The sequence below is a fragment of the Blennius ocellaris genome, assembly GCF_963422515.1.
Source record: "Blennius ocellaris genome assembly, chromosome: 4".
Taxonomy (NCBI): Eukaryota; Metazoa; Chordata; class Actinopteri; order Blenniiformes; family Blenniidae; genus Blennius; species Blennius ocellaris.
The window spans coordinates 21180171-21204356 of NC_137653.1; the positions used below are offsets into that span (position 1 = coordinate 21180171).

Consider the following 24186-nt stretch of genomic DNA (forward strand, 5'->3'; position numbering starts at 1 on the left):
CTGTTAATAGAGAATGCTATTGTTTATCATTGTCACGGCTCCAACTCTGTCTTGCCACTGTGTCCCATTTCTCTTCACTTGGATGCATTCATAAGAAGGATCTTGAGTGCTTTTGTGTGTCGAAGAGTTTGCTGTGAATACTTTATCCCATCTTGGGCCCACTGCATACAACTTTGTTTGTGCCAGTGTGTCGTCACCAGTGTGCATTTCACATCCTGTGTGAGTCTATTCTCGTCCTCTTTGTGTGCATTAAGAGTAAGTGGAGCAGGAGTTGCTGAGAAGGACCGAGTAGGATTGTCTCTGGGATGCTGCTGCTGATAATTACTGTAGAAACTGCATCTCAAGGGACGGCAGGCCAGCTGCCTTTCTGGCTGCAATATTGCCGTCCACCGCCTACCATTTTCTTCCAGGTTAGATAAGAAGCACTCGCATTATTTGTCACCTGTCAAGACCAAGGCAGTATCATAGCTTTCCATCTGATAGCATTAAGTGAGACTGTTAAGGACTGAAACCATGTTTTTTTGTGATTTTAAAGTATAATTTCCTTTGAAATATAGTGTTTACTATCTATCTAGTGCTGCACGATTAATTGAAATCATAATGGCGGGTTTTCCAGCTAATAATTGCATAAAAGTTTGCAATCTACAATGTATATGTTAGCATGTGCCTGTGAAAGTGTCGATCTCTCCTGTGTTGAGTTTGTTGACATTATGCACACAAGCTACGCATGGTCACGTTACTACTTGGCGTGAAGCAGTGATCAACTTGGAGCAAGAGAATGAAATCGACAAAGATGAGATCCAGTTGGTTGCGAAAAGCAAACACAACATCTGATGCATGGATCCAGGTACCCAGATGTCGAACACAAACACTTGCTGTGCCAAACTTGCCAAACTAAAGTTGCCACAGGACCAGTTTATATCAGTACTTAAGACAGAAAATGCATCAGAGAAAGAAAAATAAGCTGAGTAATGTTGAAGTGTAAGACAAGTGAAAACTCCTAGTCTCATAAAACATTAAAAAAGTATCATTACACAAACAACTCCGGAGGACACGACCTCAAAGAGACACAGGAAAGTTAATCTGGACACGATCCATACACTAGACAGAAAGAATATATAAAAATTAAATAACACCATTGGAAAGATTGACCAAAATGAATATCTAATGGCCTCAATATTTTAAAAGAAACTTATTAAAGCTACAATTGTGCTTTTTGTTTTTTTTTTAATAGTGCTGTAGAATCTTTTAGGCTTACAAAAATACAAACAAAGCCTTTACAATAATTCCACTGTTTTTGGACCCAACTCGCGACGAGTCACAATTGCACATTTTTATCAAACATGTGGCGCTTTGGGGGAAAGAGAATTTACTTAATTTACTTTAGGAGCCACTACAGTCCAATTTCACCTAGAATGGGCTGGACCACTAAAAAAGTGCATAATAACCTTTAATTCTAAAGTTTGGAGCCTCTTGGGGGGCCAGTTTTGACTCACGGGCCTTATGTTTGACACCACTACTTTAGATAAGATGCCATAGTTTCACAGTGGGCTGTATTATTATAAGGCAGATTCGGGTTAATGCACAATTTTCGTTTTTATTTACCCTGAATCTGAATCAACATATATCATCACATATAAAATAGAATATACTCCTTTGATCACAGACGTTCAAAGGAGTTGTTTTTAGTTTGGTCCGTATCGCTCCCTGCCGTATTTTGACGGTTAAGCTTAATTTTTAATGACAGCATATCCTGCTGAAGGTGTCTGCTCATCAAGCCACATGTTTAATTTTTTTTTTACTCCAAATAATTTTGAGCTCTGTGTGTTTCCTTACATGAATCACAACGTCACTTGAATTTTGTATCTTCACTTTTACAGCTGCTGCAATTAACCCATCGATGCCGATTGTTGTGAATTTGCATCAAACCACAAATATTTTCTTTTTTTTTCTTTTCATAATTGGAAATAAATTCAGGTGTCAAGGGGTTGAGCCATGCGATACAAGCAGGACATTTTCTTCAAATCTCTAGCATCAGTCGTAAGTATCAGGAGTGACTGCAGTTGTTGCCAGGAAGTTATTTTCCTGCATCTCTGATTTACTGACTGGCTCAATAGTTTTGTTTTGACAAGGTGTGGACTTTAATTGTGTACACTATTGGAACATCAACAATATTCATGTACTTCAAAGGGAATGTTTAAGAACAATTGATAATAACACAAATTTTGTGATTTTAAGAATATTTCCTCTAATCCTCACACTTCATGTGTGGTTGGACGAAGTAAAAAATGCTCATTGAATTTTAATAAATTTCGACATGATTTGGTTATAAAATACCATCTAAACTGCTTTGAAATCGCATATTGCTTATCCTAATATCAAAGACAAAAAAAGCTGATATTTTGTTTTCATCGGACATGGCAATAAAACATTTACAATGCTGCTTAAAAATGTAAGTGAAGCCTTAGGCTATTGACAGCATGGGGAGATAATTGGAATCAAGAGCTTGTAAACCTCAAGTACAATCAATGAATTACGACTGGAGACAACTCGTAGTGCGACTTTGACGCCTGTAGTATGTTTTTGTTTTTGTTTACTTTTCCAGCGGGCTATCTGATAATATTAATTATTGTTTGGAAAAAGGGATCTCATGATGTTTGTTCAAGAATTGTTGATTTAGATGACACTGGAAGGGTTTTGGCAGACTTTAGCTGCTCAACAGAGGACAGTAAAGCCGTTGTTCCACCACACAGTATGTGGCGGAGTGGGACAGAGCAGGAGGTTACCGTACGGCAAAGCGCACCCAGGACCAAAGCTGTTGCGCGGTCCCACAACAGATGATCCGGTAAAAATGTAGGCGGGGTTGTGAACTAATTGGCGACACTCCAGCAAAGAACATGGAAGCGGATGGCGGCTGTCCAAGGAGGGGCCGCGGAAAATCGTACCCGGCGGTCGCGGGTCCTTTCCGTACCATCCACAACTTTTAAGTCGGACCATGCAAAAACCCGTTCCGCCCCGTGACGCTCTGCCACAGAAAGTGCGGTGGAACTGCACCTTTAGACACACATTTAAACGCCATGACAGGACAACATAAAGGGAACTGCTATTTTGATAAAAACGTACTTGACTTTGACACATTTATGCGTTTCAGACAAAGGGTACTGCATTTGAACATTTAAGCATCATTGCCACTGTGGAGCATGGTGGAGGGATCATCATAATTTGTAGCTGCTTTTTCATTGTTCAGGACATGGAGAAGTCGGTTCCCAAATCTATGACAACATCCTGCAGGATAGTGTATAAGGCCTCGTTGACACAACATGTTCAGGTGAAAATGTGTCCTTTAACTGTTTTCGTTTCCTTTTTCAATTACAATGTTTTGAAAAAAATGTTTGCTCACGAGGAAACATCAGAAATACTGAAAAAGATACAGTGTCCATGTAGGGCCACTAGTGGGTGCTGTTGGTTGTTTTTATAATGAAACCACACACACACGCGCTGAGAACAATACGCTATAAACATTGACAATGCAAGCGTAAGGGCATTTGTATGGACAGACGAAGAAGTCAGATTGCTATTCTGGGGACTCGACTGTAAACCAACCAAGTCCCAGCGGTATATGGACTGGGAGTGATGCTCTGGTGGCCGCCATTGTTGTTATTGTTCATCTTCTTGCACATGTGCAGAACTGCTTATTACAGCCGAGATGTGAAGTAGCAGTCACAGCATTTCTGCCGTCTACATGAAGATGGAAGTTCCACGTTAGGACCCATTTCCAAAAACGTATGTTTTGAGTGGCTCCAAGCACCATTGTTGTCTAAACAGACCCCTTAAAATGCAATTAAAGTTTTCTGTTTTCACTTGAAGACTTTGTTGTGCAGAGCCTAAATTGAATGAAGATTCTGTATGATGGCCCACGAACCTCTATAGATTAAATCGTGCTGCAACAAGAGGAAATGGACCTTTCGGAGTGGTCCCAGAAGATCCCAGACCAGGATCTAATAAAGACTCTCCGGAATGAGTTCAGGTAGCCATTTGCAGCGGACATCTTGAAAAATGTGTCCTGAACATTGTGGAGCTCTGATCAACATCTATAAGAGGATTTTGGCTGAAGTAGTAATTTAATCGAAGGTTACTTTTTCCATTTTGCACCGTTAGTGTTCGGTGACCGTGTTTCCAATGGCGACTTGAAACAGTATTGCTTTGAATTTTCCATATCTTGTCCTGTCACACTATGCCAATGACAAACACTGATGGAAGTGATCGTCAATATTTAGCAGATGGAAGTGATAACAGTAAAGAATTAATTCAGTCAGCTTAAAGCAAGGGCTGTTGTGAGACTAGCCAATATTTTGAAATGAGCTCATTTACTCTAATGTTACAGACAATTTTTTGTGCTGTCAGTGAGATGCTGAGAACACGCAGTACAGACGGCTTTCAGGATGAAGTTAGGACACCAACACACATTGTTTAATTTTAGTCACAGGTGTTTTGGAGGCATGTTTTCAAGAATCTTACTTCACATTGCAAGTGAAGTCTACAGAGACCGATGGTTGACTCTCGCTGGAGCCGAGCAAAGCACTGGTGAGTATGTTTTTCTTGGAGGAACAGTGAAAACAAAACATCAGTGGCGTTGTTAGTTTGTTAAAATGCATTACAGGATGAGTTGGAGTGAAGCCTGGGTGTGAAGGTGTTAACAGTCCATATTTAATGCAGAGTGTCCGTGGGTCTGGTATGTAGTAGAAAGTGCCGTTGCTTTCTTGCCATTCTCTGGTGTTTAGCCCAAGGTAACTGTCAGAGCCTGAAGGGCCACCTCCAGCCACACCTGACCTCCAGGAAGTACTCATTGTTATTTTTGGAAGCTTGTGTGGATTTTCTTTTTTTTTGTCTTTAGTTTTACAATCTCTGTTTCTTCACAGTTTGTGTTTAAGACCACACATGACTTGACATGTAACTTTTTGGAGTTTTCTGGTAGCTGATTTGGGAAACCAGCATTTACATGTGGTTTCCAGACTTTTTCTTTCTGTTCTTTCTTTTTTAACTCCCAAGGTGCATCGTGCTTATGGCAGACAAGTGCTTTTCTTTTCCTATCGGGTTGTAGCGATGGCTTTCAGGTCACATTAATGTCAACCGGCAGCACATTTAGGATTCTCCCTTATTCATGAGCCCGTTTACGCTCTACAGAGTCTTGACTTGTCAAATAACAGGATGCTAAACAGCAGTCATTTATCAAATTACAGTATTGTTTTACTCGGTTTTTAAATGAGAATTTATTATGTTCAATTTAGCTATATTTCTATCGCTCCAGTCATTTCAACTCACTTTTACAGAGGAAAAACCCAACAATTCCACAAGCCTATGAGACGGTGCAAGGGTAAAATACTCCTTCAGAACCAGACTCGGTGATGGAGACTTTCTGCAGAACCAGACTCAGTGGAGATATTTCTGCTGTTGTGGTTCGGGGATCGCAAGAGGAGTACAGAGAGCAACATGCAAACAGACTTGATTCCACTTCCTGTTGAAAACCACATTTCTTCTTTCAGTTAATCATTAACCTGCTGTATATCTATTTTATGTATGCTTCTGTAAATAATTGCAAGTTATATTTGTTCATCTCCACTGTAACATTGAGGGAAAGTTGCCTGTTGTGTTCATGGTATCAAACAGAACGTGCAAAGCAGCCTATGGCTTTCCAAACAAAGACAATCTAATGTTGCCATGAGATTTCGTGCTGTCTTGAATCGCTACATGTCTACTTGTCTTCACTATAATAGTGAAGACAAGAATAGTAGTCGATAAACTCAATTGTTGTATAAGAGATTCATGCTTAAATTGATCTGAGTTGAGCTTGTACAGAATGGCATTACACATGTCACCACTGGTGTATCATAATGAGCTTAAACCAATCGCACTTTTCCAACATCTGATGGCAGCGTGAGCTTGACCCCACAGCAATGTGTCCCTGTCAACATTTAATCTGGCTCGATCCATTAAAGAGACGTTTAACCTGCTCCGGCAAGTGGCTTTCGTTTGCCATTTTCTTTTGAGCCTAATACAGAGCAGGAGACTGACGGATAGAGACATGCACCCAGGCAGCAGAGCTTATTCTCCCAGGGCAAACTGTGCGACGGCAAGCAAAGTGGATGGTTTAAGACAGAAGCCCCTTTAGGTAGCTGTCAACAGTCAAATGTGAGCCTGCAAAACACTGAAACGTGTTTTGCCAGTTGGATAGTTTAGGCTTTTGTCAATATTTCTTCACCAAATTAGACGCGTCGGAATGAATGAATGCAGAAAAAGATTCCTAAAGACATAAACCCGAGCAAGATTTTGTCAATAAAGAAACTCTGGGATACAGATGATCCATTTTGTTCAAATACATTTTTCACATTTCTCAGATCTGTTTGAGCTCTGGCTGGTTTTCCACGTTTATTGTTTTTGTTTGTAATAGTACACAGAGCCTACTGCCTTGCCTTTGAACTCCTCGGCACCACTTAAAAGAGTCATATCATCTTCATACGATGTGGTCAAGTGCTTATCGAGACAGACTTGAAAGCATGAATCCATATATACGTATATGTGTACACATACAGAAGCTGCAATAACTGAAACGTAGGAGTGGTGTGGTGTTACACAGAAGACTGCAGGAGTAACCTGCAAATGACCCTCGTTATTGTATTCAGTTATGCAAAAGAAGAGGCCAGCATATATCAGTGTGCCCTGTTCTCCTCGAAAACAAACCATTCTGGCTCTAATGAAGTCTCTGACTGGCTCTCGTGAGAGTTGGAATGGATAAAACATGCTAATACAGTGTGTTTAGGCACAGGGACTGGTTGCTTTTGGCATGAAAAGTGGATCGCTGGTCATGCGATTCTGTCTCCTGTTGAAGCTCATTGGTGGTTACCCTCGGTTTGGGATATAAAAAGCCTCGGTCGCCTGTTGCCTAGTTAGGCGATTGTGTCAACCTCATTATCCTTCAATCGCAAATAGTCATTAAGGGTAGTCAAGGCTACATTTCACCCCTTCCATCACTTAACGGTTGAGAAGTGCTGAACAAATACGCTCTGTTCCAGTGCTCCCACCCCTTCCTGCATGTCCCTGCTTTGTGAATGATTGGCCGGTGTCTTCAATAGGCTCGTAGTGGACTTTTCATGCCCCTACGCACCACTGAACTAAAACTAAACTATGACCTGTGAAAGTCAAATATAATGCATGTGCATGCAATAGTATCCATCCATCCACCCATAGTAGTAGCTACTCCTTTGTTGTTGTTGTTCAAATGCCTCACCAGCTGGTTGAGCATCGTGTTCTCGTCACGACTGAGCATGACAACGTGGGCAACACAACATTGAAAAATCCCAAATCACGCCTAAAGTTCAAATTATTGTCAAAATTGATAACCGTAGATTTTTGCCTGCTGGCTTTAGGCGTTATTGAAAAAGCCAGTATCTTGAACTTTCTCAAATCCTTCCTTAAGGAGCATCATCTGGTCGTGCTACTGTCAGTTTAGGATTCCACTTCATGTTTGACGGCGCAGCTTGGCGCCATCATCACTGTTTTGGGTTGTTTGCACCGAGACACAAACGTGTTTTTCACACTGTAAGACACTGAACAAACCTTGAGCAGCTGGCTACTTGCTACTTAAAAAAAAAAAAATCATGTTGCTCTATTGATGTTTTAACTGTACAGCAAACAATATTCCAGTATTGGTCAACAATGGGCCTTTATGCTGCAGACATACCCTCACCTTCTGCATTGTCAAATGTGCCCTTTGTGTTTATGCAGGTGTCCTTGAATGACTAATGTCTTGTGTCTATCCGGCAGATATTACAGTGGTTTATAGCCCATGTCAGCTTAATTTGACTGTGGCGCTGTAAAATATCACACTGCCCTCTTCCTGTTTAATATTAGTTTAATCTGTACCAGGTAGGGAGATGCACACACTGAAACATCATTTACAAAGATCAGCCATAATTTACCTTGCAATCCTTGTTTTCCCTTTACTTTAGAGGTCTTTCTCTTCTTAATGACTCCCTCAAGACTGTTCTTGCGAAAACATTAGCATACGTACACGCGCACACACGTATCTACAACACACACGCGCGCAGAAACCAAACGGTGTACACAGGGCTTTGTGTCGGTGTGGAAGGATTCTGACTCCACCACAGCCCGTGTCTCTCCCTCACATTAAAAAGCCAATTTCTTTTTAATAGCAACAACATCTGGAGCTGACAGGGCCACTGTCTCCTGATGGAGCAAACAGCTCCTGAGCTGTCCTGCAGCTCGGGCCCGGCTGCCCGCCTCATTACAGAGCGGGGGGGGGGGGGGGGGTTTGAGGTGGTAGGAGGGAAAAAGGAGCAGGGAAGGCAGCCGGTATGATCTGAGGCAGGTGTTCGACACATTTGGGTGCTATACACTGTAAAATATCTCCACAGAGGGCGCTGAGATGTTGAGCTGGAGACGAAAAATGGTTATCATCAACTGCTGTAGAATCCCTTGTCACGCATGCCTTGTCGTACTGTGTTAAACTGGCTTCCGCTCACAAGCAAGAGTCTGAATCCCCTTGCTTCGCTCCGTCCTCTAGTGCACCTGGTCGAGTCCCAGGAGATGGCTGAACCTGCAGGAGTACCAGAGCAAGAAGCTGATGCAAGAGAGCGGCGTGGCCGTCCAGCGCTTCTACGTGGCCGATACAGCGTCCGAGGCCCTGGAAGCCGCCAAGAGACTCAGTGAGTGGACACAAACTACTATGTCTTCTCAAGACATTGTATGATTCATTGTACAATTGTTTCAATCAGACACACGCTGAGCTCAAGAGTAATTACTGGTTGCCTGACATGTCTTTACCGCAGATTTTTCATGATTTCCCTCATTGTGACGTGTGTTTTGATGTTTGATTTGAAATAGTTTTGATTTTGTTTTAAGAGAGGTTAATTTCAAAACTTAGAAAAAATCTTCAATTAGTTCATAAACCAATGCACACATTCATAAAGCAAATAAATAAATGCAACTTGTGTGCAATTGTATAAAGTCAGTTTAACTACTTTTGATTTTACCTTCATATTTCACTATTTAAAGCTGTTAAAACCTGAACGTTTGTTACCATTTTCTTCAGCACATTTATTCATTTTGACATCCAGGATGAACATACTGGATCTAAAATTGCAAAAAAAAAAAAAATAGAAAGCTCAACGACAATCATGCACAAATTGAATAAAACATTGGGTTTTGCAACTTTTCGAAAATGGCTCCTAAGGTAGAATTAAAAAAAAAAAAAATGCTCTCACTCCTTTTCCGCGTAGACTCTGGAACTTTTTGACCATCTTGTTGCTTCCACCACATGTGAGGAGAAAATGAGGCACGGTATTGTGACTTGATTTGCATTCTGCAAAACCCAAATATTTCCACACTTTTTGCTCAACTGTTTATTTTACTTACTAAAAAAAACCTATTATTTCTGAGGTCTTCTGTTGCATTTGCGGAGTGTTGCTTTCATACTTTGTTTTCCTTCCAGAAACATGAATTCTTTCAGACTACTCTGAAATGACATCGTTCCTCCTCCCATTCTTGTGTTATTTAGTTCTTGAACTGCATTTGTACTTCTCTTTTAACTACAGATGTAGCGAGATGCGGCCTAACTCTTTTGTTACGTTTCGTGTTGATGATGATTTAGTTTAACGGTAGATGTAATTGTGCTGCTTTTAAAACAGTGAAGCCGTTAACAGCCCTGTTTGTGCAGCGTGGCTCCCTGGCCCTGCTACATCATGTGTAAATGGCTGTGTTTAATAAGGGTTGAAGTTTTTATCAAGTTTAATCACATCTTTATGCTGTTTGCTTACGTGTGGGAGCCTGTGTCGTTTGAGCTTAGTGGCCGCGCCTGCTTTGTTTTTCATCACAGCACTCATCCGCACTAATTTGTTCCACAGCCTCTCGTATTGAGTTTCTCACGCTTTATATGTTTTTTTTTTTGTTTTTTCTCCCCCTCTTTGTTTTGCGTTTTAATGCATTTACATTTATTCCTTTTGGTACAAGTTGGATCATTTCCCTTATGAATTCACACAGAGCCATGTAAAGACGTGACTGAGTGTGTAATTTCTATACTCGTACACATTTTCACAAATACATTGCACTTGGATGAACAAAGGGTCTAATACCCACTTCAACACACCCATAATTTTCTCTATCTCTCTCCTGTCTCCTTACCTACCCTGTTCCATTTTCTTTCCACAGCAAACTGCCCGACACATACTGTGTATATTTCTACCCTCAGCTTTATATTTTATTCATTGTCCTCTCCAACTACAGCAGCAGCAGCTTTGTGATAGCGCATCCAGGTTGGTTGTCAGCCAGCGAGGTGCCACTCTCACTGCTGTCTCCGGGCTCATGCGCCTGGGGCGCTGCCTTCCGTGGCCCTGGTTACGATGCAGACAAAGATAAACTGAATAGGAGGAAGAAGATATATATTTTGATGACAGTACCTATATTGCCTGGCAGGGGATAAAATGTAGCGGCTCGGGAGAGTGGACTTGGAAAAGAACAGACAGTTTAATAAAACGCAGGTCAGACTCAAGGGTTGATTTACTTATTATTCAGAATTTGCAGTGCATTTTATCTTTTTGGAGAGCCAGCAAGTTGGATAGTAATTGTGCGTAGTCGTGTTACGATTGAGAGCTTGCACTGAAGGAGCGTCACCAAAAATTACACGTTGGCATTTTTGTGAAATTTCCTTTCTACTGTGCGGTTTGAAAGTCATTTATCATCGCAGTCTGTCGACCTGGGTTGAGTTTAAAGAAATAGTTTTTTTATAGGTTTTCTGTAGCTCTTGCTTTCTTCTGTGTGCCATTGTTGCCTGGAAACATAAGAGAACTGTGTGAAATAGTTCAGATCTTAATTGATCTTAATCAAACGGATTGTGCACCAAATGAATACTTACAAAGTCTTAACACGCTGATTTGTGCTGTAATCTGAAAACATCAACCTCGTACTTTTTGCAGTGTACTTCCGAGCTGCTTTGGCTTCTCATCTCTATTCACGCATTCAGCGTTGGCATGTGTGTTTGCACACGTGTGCATATGTGTGTGTGTGTGTGTGTGTGTGTGTCTTGTACCTCTTGCAGCCTGTGACTGCTGCGGCCTCACTAATAAAGCATGCAATGGGGCATCTTCAAACACTTCAATTTTCCCCCCCGACACACTGCCTGTATGGCTTTCTCCTTGGACATGTTAGGTCATACATAAGTGTGATTTAAAAAAAAAAAAAAAAAAAAAAGAGGAGGATGAATAATTTCTTCACTTAAGATCTGTTGAACTGATGCACAAACTGAGACTGCCAAGCAGCAACTCATGTGGGGGCGTGAAGGTGTGCTATGGTGCCAGACCTGGATGAAGGTCCGTTTTATGGCTTTCCCCAGCGGAGGACAAACGCTATGGCTCTGCACAGAAGATGTGGAGGTTTTGGGTATCTGAGCTGGCCAGGAGTGGCTCAAATGGATTTCTGCGTGCAGCTGATATCCCGCTGTGAGCCCCCAGTTGCCTGTACACAATAGAATGAAGCAGTCAAGCATGGAAGCACAGATACAGATGAATGAATGACGTTAGTAAGAGTGAGCTCTCCTCTACGAACACTCAAGCTCTCCTCTACAAACACTCACACTCACACATAAACACTTAAACGCAGATGCACACCAACCAGTAATCTCCCCTTTACTGCACTCACTTAACCATGAAGTGGTTAGGTTGACAATTTAATCGCTGCCCTGCTTTACAGAAACACCTCTCGGTCTTCTCATGCGGTCCAACTTTCCAAAAGTGGACAGATATTGATTTGTTCCATTACCATTAAGGACACACGGCTTAAAATCTTTCTAATTTCCAATCAAAACCTTAAAAAAAAAGATTTAAAAACCCGTACGAGCTATTGATTCCATTTAACTGGAATGGCAATTCTTGGGGAAGCATTCACGTGGTGGCAGATGGTTGATTTACAACCAGCTAATCTCTCATGAAAAGTAGGGTTTGATTTCTGCGACACCCCACTGGGCAAGTCCTGCAGGGAGTTATCAGAAAGTCCAAAGCTTTTGTAATATGTGCTCCACTGGGACTGTGTGTGTGCGTGGCACACTAACAGCGGCTGTCTGTCCAGAACCAGTGACCCACATCCACCGTTGACACAGTCAATCTGCAAATGTGTTTTTTTGTGTGTATATACTCAAGTTTTACTTTTGAAAAATAAACTTTTGGACCTTAACATTACTTCAGTGTCCAAACTCTTTGATTAAAATGTTAAAATAATAGTTTGGTCTCATACATATTTAATCCCCCAGCATTTCTGTTCATTTGGGAGCGAAGGCATAATATGACTCGTTTTTGCCAGTAATGTGCTCTGCTTTGTGAATCGGGAGAATATAAGTCAAATGTCCCATCTGCCAAAATAAATAATTGATAGTTGCAATGTGACGTTACAATGGCACGCAGGAGTCAAGTTACAGCAGCACTTCTATTTCAATCTTTCCTAAAATGTCACCTAAGATGTCGGAGGAATTAGCGTCACATTTCCATGATGATAACCCAGCACTTGATTAAAATTATATTCAATCAAAGATGCCTTATTATAGTGTGGCGCGCTCGGTGCTTCATCAGCCCAATGAGGCAGTCGAGGACACGTGTAAGAGAGTGTTTAACTGAAAGAAGAGCTCATTTGACACACTAATTAGTCATAATACCCATGCCCATATTTAAAGAATCCCAATGTAGGAACATATATCATAAAGGAGAGACGCATTGCCAGTCCATAATGAAAAACAAAAAAAAAAGCTGTTTACATGTTTATTGAGATGCCCACATGTGTCACGATGTACAACATTTTGGAAGGCGAAGCGAGAGCTGCTACCGGGTAACCCTACACTTGCAAAAACTTTGATTTGTTCCTCATGTTCAGATTAATTCATCCCTTGCATTTATTGATGTTGCCAAGCTCGCATCGCCACAGCAAGATCTTGTTCTTCGGGTTCCATTTTAGTTTCAGACTCGATACGTGTTCTCATCCACTTTCAGTGGTGTAGCCCAATGGGGTCTGACAGCCAAGAAGCAGGACCAAGGAGAGGTTAAGTCTGACACTCTGACAAAGGTCTAATAGGTGCCAGATTATCTCTGGAGTACCCATTTGAATGTCTGTCAACTACTGGAAGCATTTGCAATGAATATGGGAGTGATAGAGGAGGACTGGAGCCATTGAAGAGTGCATCCTTTATTCTCCTGGTCTATTATCCCAGGCTGCTCGCATCCATTCATAGAGATTACTCCCTGGTACCAGTTGCTTCTTTCAGCAGGCTGATGCTCCCAGTGGATCGCAGAGATTGTTCAGGAGCAAAATAAAGACATTCAAGGTGTTGAAGCTTTCAAAGTGTTGATGCTTTCAGAGTGTTGATGTTCTCAAAGTCGTCCTTGTACAACAGGAACCATGGACCACAATTCATTGAGGCCATGACTTCTATGCTGTTATTTTTGGTGTTTTTAAATTTCGAAAAGTTTTCCCTAATTCTGAATCTTAACAAGGGACTTTTTATCGCCTCAGTCCAATCCGGCCATTTTCTTCAGGCATCAAAAAAGGGAACTCCATTTACTCGACAATGTTTTCAGGCAACGCAAAAAGGATGCGTGTACGGCCTTGGATAATACAAACATTTGATGTAACCAAGCTGCTTTGAACAGCTAATTTGCTGAACAAAAGTTGCTCACAGGTGAATAAAAAAAAAAAATACACATATTGATTGACAAAAATAACCATTGGGTAAAGACCATTCGTTTTTAAAGGATTTTTCTTTTATTTTTTTAAAGTGTCTGAAACTTTGATACAAGCAGCCTTTATACAGAGGCATACTTTGCTGTCTCGCCTGTTTGGGATATCAGAGCTCCAGTAATGAATATAGATTTTGTGTTTGCCTTGGAAGCAGATCTGCACAGTTATGCACTTGCAGGCAAAATACACGCACACGTACCTGTACCCGGCCATAGCCAAAGAGAATACGATTATGCAGTCCACTTTGTGTGTCGCCACCCGCTTGACAGATGCATCTGTTGAGCAAATCTTGATGGATTTTGAGTCTGAATTCTAAATCAAAACCACATTTTCCCTCGCTCCCCTCTCTATGAGAGCCCTTCATGTCCACCATGCCGGCTGCCTCCCGCAGAAATCATTCATTGACAAAGCAGTGATGGAAGAAAAACGTCACATCCAATTCTTATCTTAACCACATGCTGAGCCCGAGAGATGAATGAGCGCTACGTATACTTGTGTATATGTACAACCCATATCAGATGAGAAGGGGAAATGTTCTCCTTTACCGTTGTCGGCTTCCTGGCGTTGCATTGACAAATTATACTGCAGCCCTGTTTACTGTGCCGTCATGTGTTTGTCCCGTCTTGGTTTTTAAGGTTACGCTCAGTTTTCTTGTTCGCCCTCCTCCCCTTGCTACTGAGCACAGCCTCACCGCCAGAATGACAATTAACATAGGGAAGGAGCTATTTTAATTCATTTCACTCTGCTATGAATATTCAGTGTAAACCGTTTTTATGCCTCGCTGTCAAATCTCATGTGTGCTTATTAGAGGGATGGTTTGTTGTGTTGGCTTCCTGAATAATAGCAAGATACCTTGACATTAGCTACCTCTTTGATGAGGCAGGTGTGTGTGGGTTTTTGTGATGTTGTGTGGTGGCGAGGAAGCAGTTGAGATCTATACGATCGGCTCACCCCACAAACTCTTCTCTATCCATTCCAATCTGCCACACGTTGCCGTCTTAAGTCGACATGCTTGAGATTGTTCAAAGATTGTTTGCTTGCGGTAAACATCACACCCCCCCCCCCCATTGAAAACACAAAATATCTGATTGTCCATTCTATATATAGTGTTTTTGTTTTTTTTTGTTTTTTTTTTCTTCTCAACAGGAGAGCATTTGTTGTTATTTTCTTCTTCTTCTTGTGTCACCGGTGATTGTCAAGACAGTGAGACTGGTATTGTTCCGCAGCTGATGTCAAATAAAAGCAGCTCAAGGCCGCAGTTATTGTCTGACTGTTTTCAATCTGCTCATTTGCTTTTCTGCTCTCTGTGGTAGCTCAAGCTCATCTGCGCTTCAGGCCTGTGATCTCACTGTTAACCAGGAGGCAGCATTTTTTTTTTAAAGTCTATTGTGTCATCAAGGAACTTGTTACATGATTTCAGAGTTTATTTGTTTTTAGATTTAGTTTTTACCTGCTATAGCAGATATTTTCCAATACAGTAAAGTGTGTGTGTGTGTGGGGGGGGGGGGGGGGGGTCAATGTTTTTTTCTTTAGTTTTTCCTCACAATTCATGCTTTGGTTGTGGCAGTTTTCAATTTTCTAACTAACTAGATGTATTTTCACAATTGACATGTTTTAGACAAATTATATGTACATGCTGTTTCTGACCAGGCTGAATTTATGGCCCTGTTTGCATTTTTGTGTCAGAAAATGTTGAAGTTTACACAGCAACGATTTTGAAAACGATTTCCATTAATAGGAAAACGCCAGACATTCTGAAAACAATGTAGTTGGCACGTTAGGCTACCCGTGGGTAGTGTTGGTTGTTTTTTGTAATAAAAACACACGTGCTACAGAGAACATTGCGCCATAAATATAAACAAAGGTGAGTACGCGGACATTTGTATGGATGAACAACCAAGTGGGATTGCTATTACCAAGAACTCAACTTCAAAGTCGAGTCATGACACCCTGGAGTCCACCATTGCCGGTATTATCCACCGACCCTTGCATGCTCAGAAGAACTATTTACTACAGCCTGAGCCATGGTGTGTGTGCCCACTAGCAGCATTTTAGAAAAGGTCTCCTTTCCCCTGTTTACATGGAGATGAAGTCTGAGGTTTTTTTTCAAAAAGATGAGCTTTCTTCCATTTCCACACAATTGAAGTCCTATGATTTTCAAAACGTTCCACCTCAGAAGAAGTTTCCAAAAAGTGTCAGTTTCAATGGCTCAGTGTTTTGCGCTTTCACTTAAAAATATTGTTGTGTAAATGGACCATGGATTTTTCAGGGTTAACATAAGTAGCTTGTCAAAGTTTAGGGTTATTGTTTAGTGCCAGATGCATTACAAGTAATGTATTAGTAAAGTTAGTAAAACAAAGTATTTCCTGATTACCTGATTGCGTTTACATTTCCTGCACTTATTTTGAAATATCACAAAATCACAAGTGAATGCAATTTTTCTCGAGGTGTCTCATCCTATTCAAGTTCAATTTAATGAACCATAACATAATATTACAAAATGAGTCAAATTGTCAGGAAAACACATTGTTCTCTACAGGTACTGCAGAGTTTTATATTACTCTCCTAAATATAGCTGTTAGTTATAAATTCCTTAATGTTTTGAGGCTTGTCACACTACACAAATTTGATTTGTTTAAATGTTTTTCTCATTATACTGCATGTAACAACAGTCATTATATAGCCACTCTTTCTTTTAGATGCTCTAAAAATATATATGTGAACGACTCAGAAATGTCCTTTAATGCCTCTTGAGTAGGCACACAGACAAGATTCTTTACAGGCGCTAATGTACTCTTTACACTAAGTGACATTAAAAACAGGAGAGATTCTCAGAGGACATTCGCGTTTTCATGGACAGGGGAAAAAAATTAGCCCTTACAATTGAAGAAAACATGTTTTCATCATGCATCCACCTCCATCTTTCAGCAAATTCAGTGCATCTATGAAGCCGCATTGAGATATGTTTACTGTGTAGGTAGAATAGTTAATCCTTCGGCAAATGTATAGTATTGCAACATACTGCCGCTTCTTCAAATTACTAATTGTGAGGCAAAGCAGGTGTATTTGTGGTGACACAACACAAGTCGTAGTGTTCAGTGTTCAATTAGAGCATGTATAGATGACAGATTATACCTGTGTCATCTTGCACAATACAAAATGGCACACTCTGTTGTGCGAGTGAGTTTTAATCCAAACTGTGGAGTTAATTCCCATTAAGACGTTTTACTCATCAGAAACACTGGAAGCTATATACTTTTAATGCTGGAACACTGTTCGATGTCCGATTGCCAAGTCCCAGGGGAATATGGACGGGTAGTCATGTCACTCTGGAAGCTGCCATTGTTGTTATTGTCCATCTATTCGCACATGTGCTGAAGAACGACTTGCTATGTCTGTGGTCCACATGTAGAGTGGCAGTGTTTGAGAAAAGTGGCATTTTCCTCCATCTACTAGCAGACCGATACAGAACGCTTTCCTCAGTTTCCACAGAGATGGAGTTGGAGCCCAAACGTAGTAAAGGTTTTGCATTTTCATTTGACAACGTTGTGTAAACGGGACACGTTCTGTAATTTCTATATTCATCTTGATTTTCTACATTTCAATGCTAAGCTCTGTGGCAGTTTTGTGTGCGTGATAATATTTTGCTTAAATGTTCATGATATTTTTATGTCACCAGTGGCTTTTCCTCTTGAGCAAATTATATAAGAAAAAGGTTTCTGCCTTCATCTTTACTAAAAATCACTACACATGCATGTTCATGTCTTGTAGTATTTTTTGGTTCAATGCCTGGTTTTTACAAGTTTTTCAAGAAAAATTACTCATCTTCTGCTAGCTAGATGCTCTTTCTTGAAATGCCAATTCAAAATTTATAGTCGGCAACTGTTGCACTTATGGTTTGCACGGAAGCTTATTTAAAGATTTCGGCTGATCTACAATGACACAATTTCTAAATGTGTTTTTAATGAAGTGTAATTACTAGTTTTATCCTTCACTTTGTTTTAAATACTTGGAAAAGGCTTTCCCGTGACACGCAGATTGTTTTTGCTGCTGCTGCACCCTCACCTGAAGCTCTCTGCCTCACTTTGAGAAGCACTCATCTGAGGCGTAAAGTCATCCACCGGTGAACTGAGATAAAGTGCAATTCTTCTTTTTTTCCATTTGGTTTCTTTGGTTCGGGTCTCCCGTTGTGCTTCGGATAGCTAAATCCATTCGCAGCACAGCAGCCTCTGCTTCATAGTCATTAAGAGCGTGAAGAAACTTGAAATCATATGTATATCAGACACAGATGCAAAGGCATGTTAGAAACAACTAGTAATGTGCTGCTAGCAGGCGGCAGCTTGAGAGCCATGACACACATGGGAAGTTCTTGAGCGGTAAATCACTGCATATTTGCACTTCGGTCTCGAGCAAGGCCTTTTCCAGCTCCCTCGTCAACACAGTCTGAGCACAGCTCCTGCCAAGTCCAGCATGCAAATCTTATTCAAGCATACCGGCAGATGCATACCGGACCGTCTTGCAGTTACTTTGAAGTCATATGGGGGTTTTGCATTACTTTTATGCACAATTTCATCAAAGTGCCTCTTGGCCGTCTGGATATTGTCTTGAGTGTAGTGATTTAACTGCCACGTCTTGACGACATTCCTGACAGTGGTAATTGCAAGAAACACATTCTTTCATGTCTTTTGACAGCCTGTCTCTGCAAAATGCTTGATGCATTAATGAAGACAACTTTGTCCACATTGGTGAGCATTTTTCCAGCATTTCACCTTTGTGGGGGGAAAAAAAACACAACAGTGAATAAAACAATGGATGAAAGGATTCCATTTTTAATATCACTTTGCAGGTGGGGTTGAAATGAATTTGAAACAAGTTGGTTCCAAGCAGTGTTGACTCATCAGAAAGGTTCATGACTAATAGTCTTAAAAAAAAGAAGGTCACCTAAATATGACCTGGCACACATTCACACTTGGTATGCCTCCGTATTTCTCCTGGTGATTTCAGCCCTTCCGCGTTCTCTGGCAGGGTGTAGAGAAGCATTTACACCTCCGACTGGTTCTGGCGCTGCTCGATGAGATCATCTAGTGAGCACCATATGCTTCTCCACCAACCCAACACTCTGCCTAGCCTGAGCCATCTGTCACAGAAATGCATGGGTATCACCACAACCCGTTTTAAGGACTTCCTTATCTTATCTGTGACAAATATTACCCAGGTCCTACGTCATGATGCCCTTACCTCAAACCCGACTGGCCCGTGTGCCAGTGGAAATGACCAGCGAGGTCATTGTTATATTTTGCGACGTTTGTAGTTTGAACTTAATTCAAAACGAGACTGTTTTTCCATCAATCTAGCGTCTTGAAAGTCCTTTACATTTATCATTCGACATGGGAATATTTTGATAATTTATTTGATCTGTTATACCACCATGCGAGAACCACTGGAATACCCCCTCAAAAAAAAAAAAAAAAAAATAGGAAAAGGAAGCAGTACCTGGAGAAAACTTGTCGGCTCAAGTAGTACATGGCGGCATCAAACGGGCCTTTTTGTGGTGAGGTAAAAGTCCCATCCACTGCCTTGATGTGCAGTGTGTCCGCTGATTTGAATCAATTAACTATAGATATAATCAAAGATACAAACGGAGAGCCGATGTCGAGGTCTATATCAACTGGCATCAATTAGAGACAAACAGGAAAGATTGTGTATAATTGATGCATCATGTAAAGAAAACCCACAGAGGAACATAAGTTCTCCTGCTGCGCTAACCACTAACTGTCCACACTGCCCTCCTTGTCCTTTTAAACCAAAAGGTGATTACTTTATGTCAGCAAATACCACATAGTCATACTTTCACACACATCGAATGCAGAAGATTCAAACACTTCTCATATTCTGGTGAAGTTAACCAATGATTGCTGTGAAACAACTTTCCTTACCGCTACACAAATACAGTTGATTGGAAAGCCATTTTAGTAGGAGCTACAAAGGAAGCCAACGCTGATTGTCAGACTCTTCAAAACATCAACTCATCCAAGCAGCTTACTGAAGGTCTAGAAATTCAAAGAACTTGATGGAGACAGTTGAGAATGCACTTTATATCTAATACCTTCAACTGGTTGAAATGTCAACCAAAATGCACTCAAGGAAAAGTGAAGTCAAAAGAAGATCTTTGAAACCAAGAAAATGTGTGACAAAAATCTATTTGTATGAGCAGAAGGGTACAAAAGCTAACCCTCCATTCGTGTACAACAGAGATGGTAAAAGGGTAAGCTGGTACAGGCGTGATTGTGTTTGCACAAGAACACATATCGAGCACCGAGTCCTCATGAAGGTGTTTGTTGTGAGAAATAAAAATCTGAACCTGATGAACAAAACTCTCGCCCAACGTGGGGCGAGAGTGGGAGCCCAACGACTTGAAGTGGGGGAAATTTTCTGCTTTGCCATTGGATAGCCGCTTGTGATACAAAGAAAAACTCCACAGGTAGATGCGAGACTGCATTCCTATAAAGATCAGCAAAATATGAGATGCAAATACCATGCAGTGAGAGAAGGAAATAAAAGTTAAATGGAAATAGCTCTCCAAGAAGTTATGGCTGGACACATTTTGGATTCAGCATGACAGGAATAAATAAAATGGAACAAGACAGGAAAATTTGTTCCTTTTTGTACAAAAGTGATGCATTTTCAGTCGAAAATATGTTTACATGAGCATTCTCATGCTCATAGTCGCATACCAATGCTGTAATCCATGGTGCTCGCTCACCAAGAAAAGAAACTGCTAGTATAGTGTCTTGCCTTGATACAACTGGTCAGTCGGAGATGAAGGTTAAACTACTGACCTTAGGATTCTGCTTTTACTCCTTTTAATTCTACATAGGTGAGCTCAAAAATAGTAGCCCGCGAAACCCCTCAAGTATATATCCATTGTGAAAGCTTTTTACTCTCAAATCTTAGACCATGTTATTTGCTGTATATATTTGCTATATCGCCATTGCGTCTACAGGAGCAAAATAGTCCTTGTTTCACTGAGCATTTCCAGCTTAGTTTTGGGGCGAGGGGGGCCCGTTTTCTGTGGCCCTGTGAGTTCCAAGATGGCACTTGTCTTGTCACGCAGTCCTCGGGTTTCCTCAGTGTGTGCCCGATCTTCCTCCGCTTCGTGTCCTTGGTCTCTCCTTGATCTTCATCATGGATGATCAAAGGCCAAAGATAGAATGTCTGACAATGTTGGCTCATCATGAATTTGTTGTGAATTACTAAGAATCACAACATCACTTGAATAGCTTTCAAATAATTTCATGGTACTAAAGGCCCTGTAAAACAATATGCATGTGGTTATTGATTTTTGTATGTATGATTTCCAGGAAAAAACACTTCAAGTGAGGAAGAGGCAGGTTTCAGATTTAATTGCCCATTCCATTGGGCAACAATACAAGGTGTACATTTCACACCTCTGTCAGTTTGATTGAACAGCAAAATCCAAACCAGTTTCTGCATATGAAGCATGAGGAATTCCTCTTGAGTGCATGCTCAAGTTTCAACAGTCATCAGACTATTGACATTATTTAACAGGATGAGAAAATAAGGAAATTCAATGCCGTGGCCGTTGACTCCTGACAACTTGTGATGTGGTTTAATGTATTTATGGCAGCTAATAAAAGCTAATTTTCTCTGAAAACTCACACAAACAGTCGGTTAAGGATCCATGAAGCGACAAAAGAGGGCCTTTCTTTTTCCATTGTGTCTGCTGAACATTGTATTATATCTTCTCAAAGCCAAACGCTGTATAAAACAGCACTGTTTTTGTGTGTTGACTTCTTCTTTGTAAGACATGCTGTGCAGTACGAGTTCACAAATCAAACAGATTTTAAAACCCTGCCACGGGCTTCTGTGGCACATTAGCATCACTCATGCCTCAGTTCGCCTCAGCTTTTTTATGTCATTGTGTCCCAACACTTGCTCAGTGATAGAGCCATCGTCTGGATAATACTGGTCTTAAATTGCATGTTTTATTAAGGCTATTCCACGCTTCATTGAGCAGTGCATTGGTAAGGAGCAATGCAATGATATTTTCTTCCCATTATTTCCCCTCTGTGTTTCTCTCTTTTTTTTTCTCTCCTGTGGACTGCAGTTCAGTTCCAATTTTTGCCTACCTGGATTTGGATAACAGTGTTGTGTAAGACCCCAGTCCGTTTGTCATCAAAATCTATTATACTCAGCTCACTGTGTGAGATGCCTTCCCTGTCTTAGCAATGAAAACATGTTTGAACAGATCTAGTAGTTTAATGGTGTTGAATAACAAAAGGAAAAGAAGTACCGTCACAGCAGTATGTTGCACGTTTTTCACATGCGGCGCCCGGCTCCTTTTCAGCAAGGGACAAAAAACAAACAAAAAAAGCATGTTACTGTCAAACATGTTTAAAACATGGGACATGTGCAGCCCTCTCCTCGCTGCGAGTCTCCTCCCTTCTCATTCATGCTGTCCCCACTGGAGCTGCCTTCTGCACTTCAACATTTCAAGCGCCTTTTAAGACCACTTTCATCTTTCTTCTTCAGAAAATGAAGCAGAGTCTCTGGTGAGAAGCGCTGACAGTAGCAGTTAGCACTGAGCGGCGTCTCCTCAGCCGCGGCCCTTCTCGCTTCTGTCTCCCTCTGAAGTTGCGGCAGATAAGACGAACCCTCTCAGAAGTATGTTTCTGTGCATACGTAGACCAGCTGGAGACTGGTCGTGTCCGCCGCCCATTGGTCCGCTGGACAGAGGACACACAAGCACTCATCAAGGTAGCTGATCATACAAATGGGTTCTTGAACTTCAAAAGATGAGGCGGCCATAGTCTTGATGGATGTTGCACTTGTATCAGCGCCATCTTTACACTCTCGCTGCCAGCCAAAACCATTTCCATCGTTGCCATTGCCGCCGCAAATGTTTCCAGGGTAAACACAATGGCTGCCCGGCGCTGACATCATGAGTGATGAGTGACGCTGTGCGTAAATGACTTTATTCTCTGTGCTCTGCGGGGGATGGAACAAATGTACTCCAGGTCAAAGGGGTCAACTCACTTCATTTTGAAATTATTATTCCTTTATGTAACATTCTCTTTTAGTCTTCAAAAGGAATTCTTCATGGTCAGTTTTCACATGTGCACAAATTTTGTTTGCGTCAAGTTTTTAACTTGCTAATTATGCCAATTAGCCTTTTCCACATTTTGCTAATTATGTATATTTTGGGGACACTGACTCAATGAGACATTCAGTAAATTGTATCTTTTAATCTTTTTATCTTCTAAACCTGTTAAGGTTGAGGAATGCTCAGTTTACACATCCAAGTACACATCTATTTTTGCATTTTTATTTCAGAAAAGTTTTGAACATTTTGAAAACAATGTCCATTTGCTCGCAAATGGCAGAAACCCTTAAAATGATGGAGTTAGCATGCCGGGCCGCGAGTTGCCACTTTTGTTTTTGTAATGAAACCGCTCAGAGAATGTTACAACTATAAACTCTTAACTCTAAAGCTACCACGCCATTGTTGTTATTGTTGATCGACTTGCACATGTATAACAACTAATAACTATGGCTGTGGTGCACATGCTCAGTAGCAGAGTTCCACCTTGCAAATTGTTTTCGAAAAGTTGTGTTTTCAGTAGCTCTGAGGACTGTTGATGTGTAAATGGAACCCCGCAACGCAACCAAAGAACCAAAGTTTTCCATTTCCCTTTTGAAAATGTAATCTTTACAATAAGATCTTTCAGCATTTATTTGAAATAGTGTTACATTAAAGAAAATCCCTCGTCACATTGAGTGATTATCGAAGGCTTTTCGCCCATGCCTGAGGAGCAGAAGACAGTCACTGTGCTGTGCTGGGGGAGCGTCTCAGCAGGGACAAAGGCCGAGCTCGGGGACTCATAGTGGTGACCTGTGGGCAGCGGGGACAGACTCCAACCAATCTGTGACTGCACTAAACATCCTCCTCGCCTCTCAGCCACCACACTCCACTTTGAACTTAGTTTGAGCTCTGTTAATGTTTAAAAGCTGTGAGGCATGTTTCTCTCCAACACACAGACCAGTTACATTCTTGAGTTTGCGCTTGCCCTTTTCCAAATGAAGGGTATCCATAATTTAAAGCAAGGGAGCTGAAACCTCTAACGTAACAAGAGCCAAGAGAAAACTGAGTTCATTTTTGATTGAGTTCACAATTTCTGTTGACTGACGTTAGAAAGAATGCATTTGCTTCGACTGTAAAGGACTACATTTGAACACACCCTGAAATGACTTTTCACAATAATTTGTGGTAACTGTAAATATGTTGTATGCGAATTACATTGACAAATTTAAAGCCACTAACAATGTTATTGTTGTTTACATGGCCGTGGAGTTTGGAGCGAGCATTATGTTAAT

At 41.0% G+C, this 24186-nt stretch overlaps 1 protein-coding gene across 1 annotated transcript in view; it reads left to right on the forward strand.

Moving 5' to 3' along the window:
* The window catches only part of suclg2 (succinate-CoA ligase GDP-forming subunit beta), a 119897-nt gene that overhangs the window by 18777 nt on the left and 76934 nt on the right, over nt 1-24186 (forward strand). The window contains exon 2 of the mRNA XM_080495525.1: nt 8582-8723. Coding sequence (XP_080351651.1) covers nt 8582-8723 — 142 coding nt within the window. The remainder of the gene's footprint in view (nt 1-8581; nt 8724-24186) is intronic.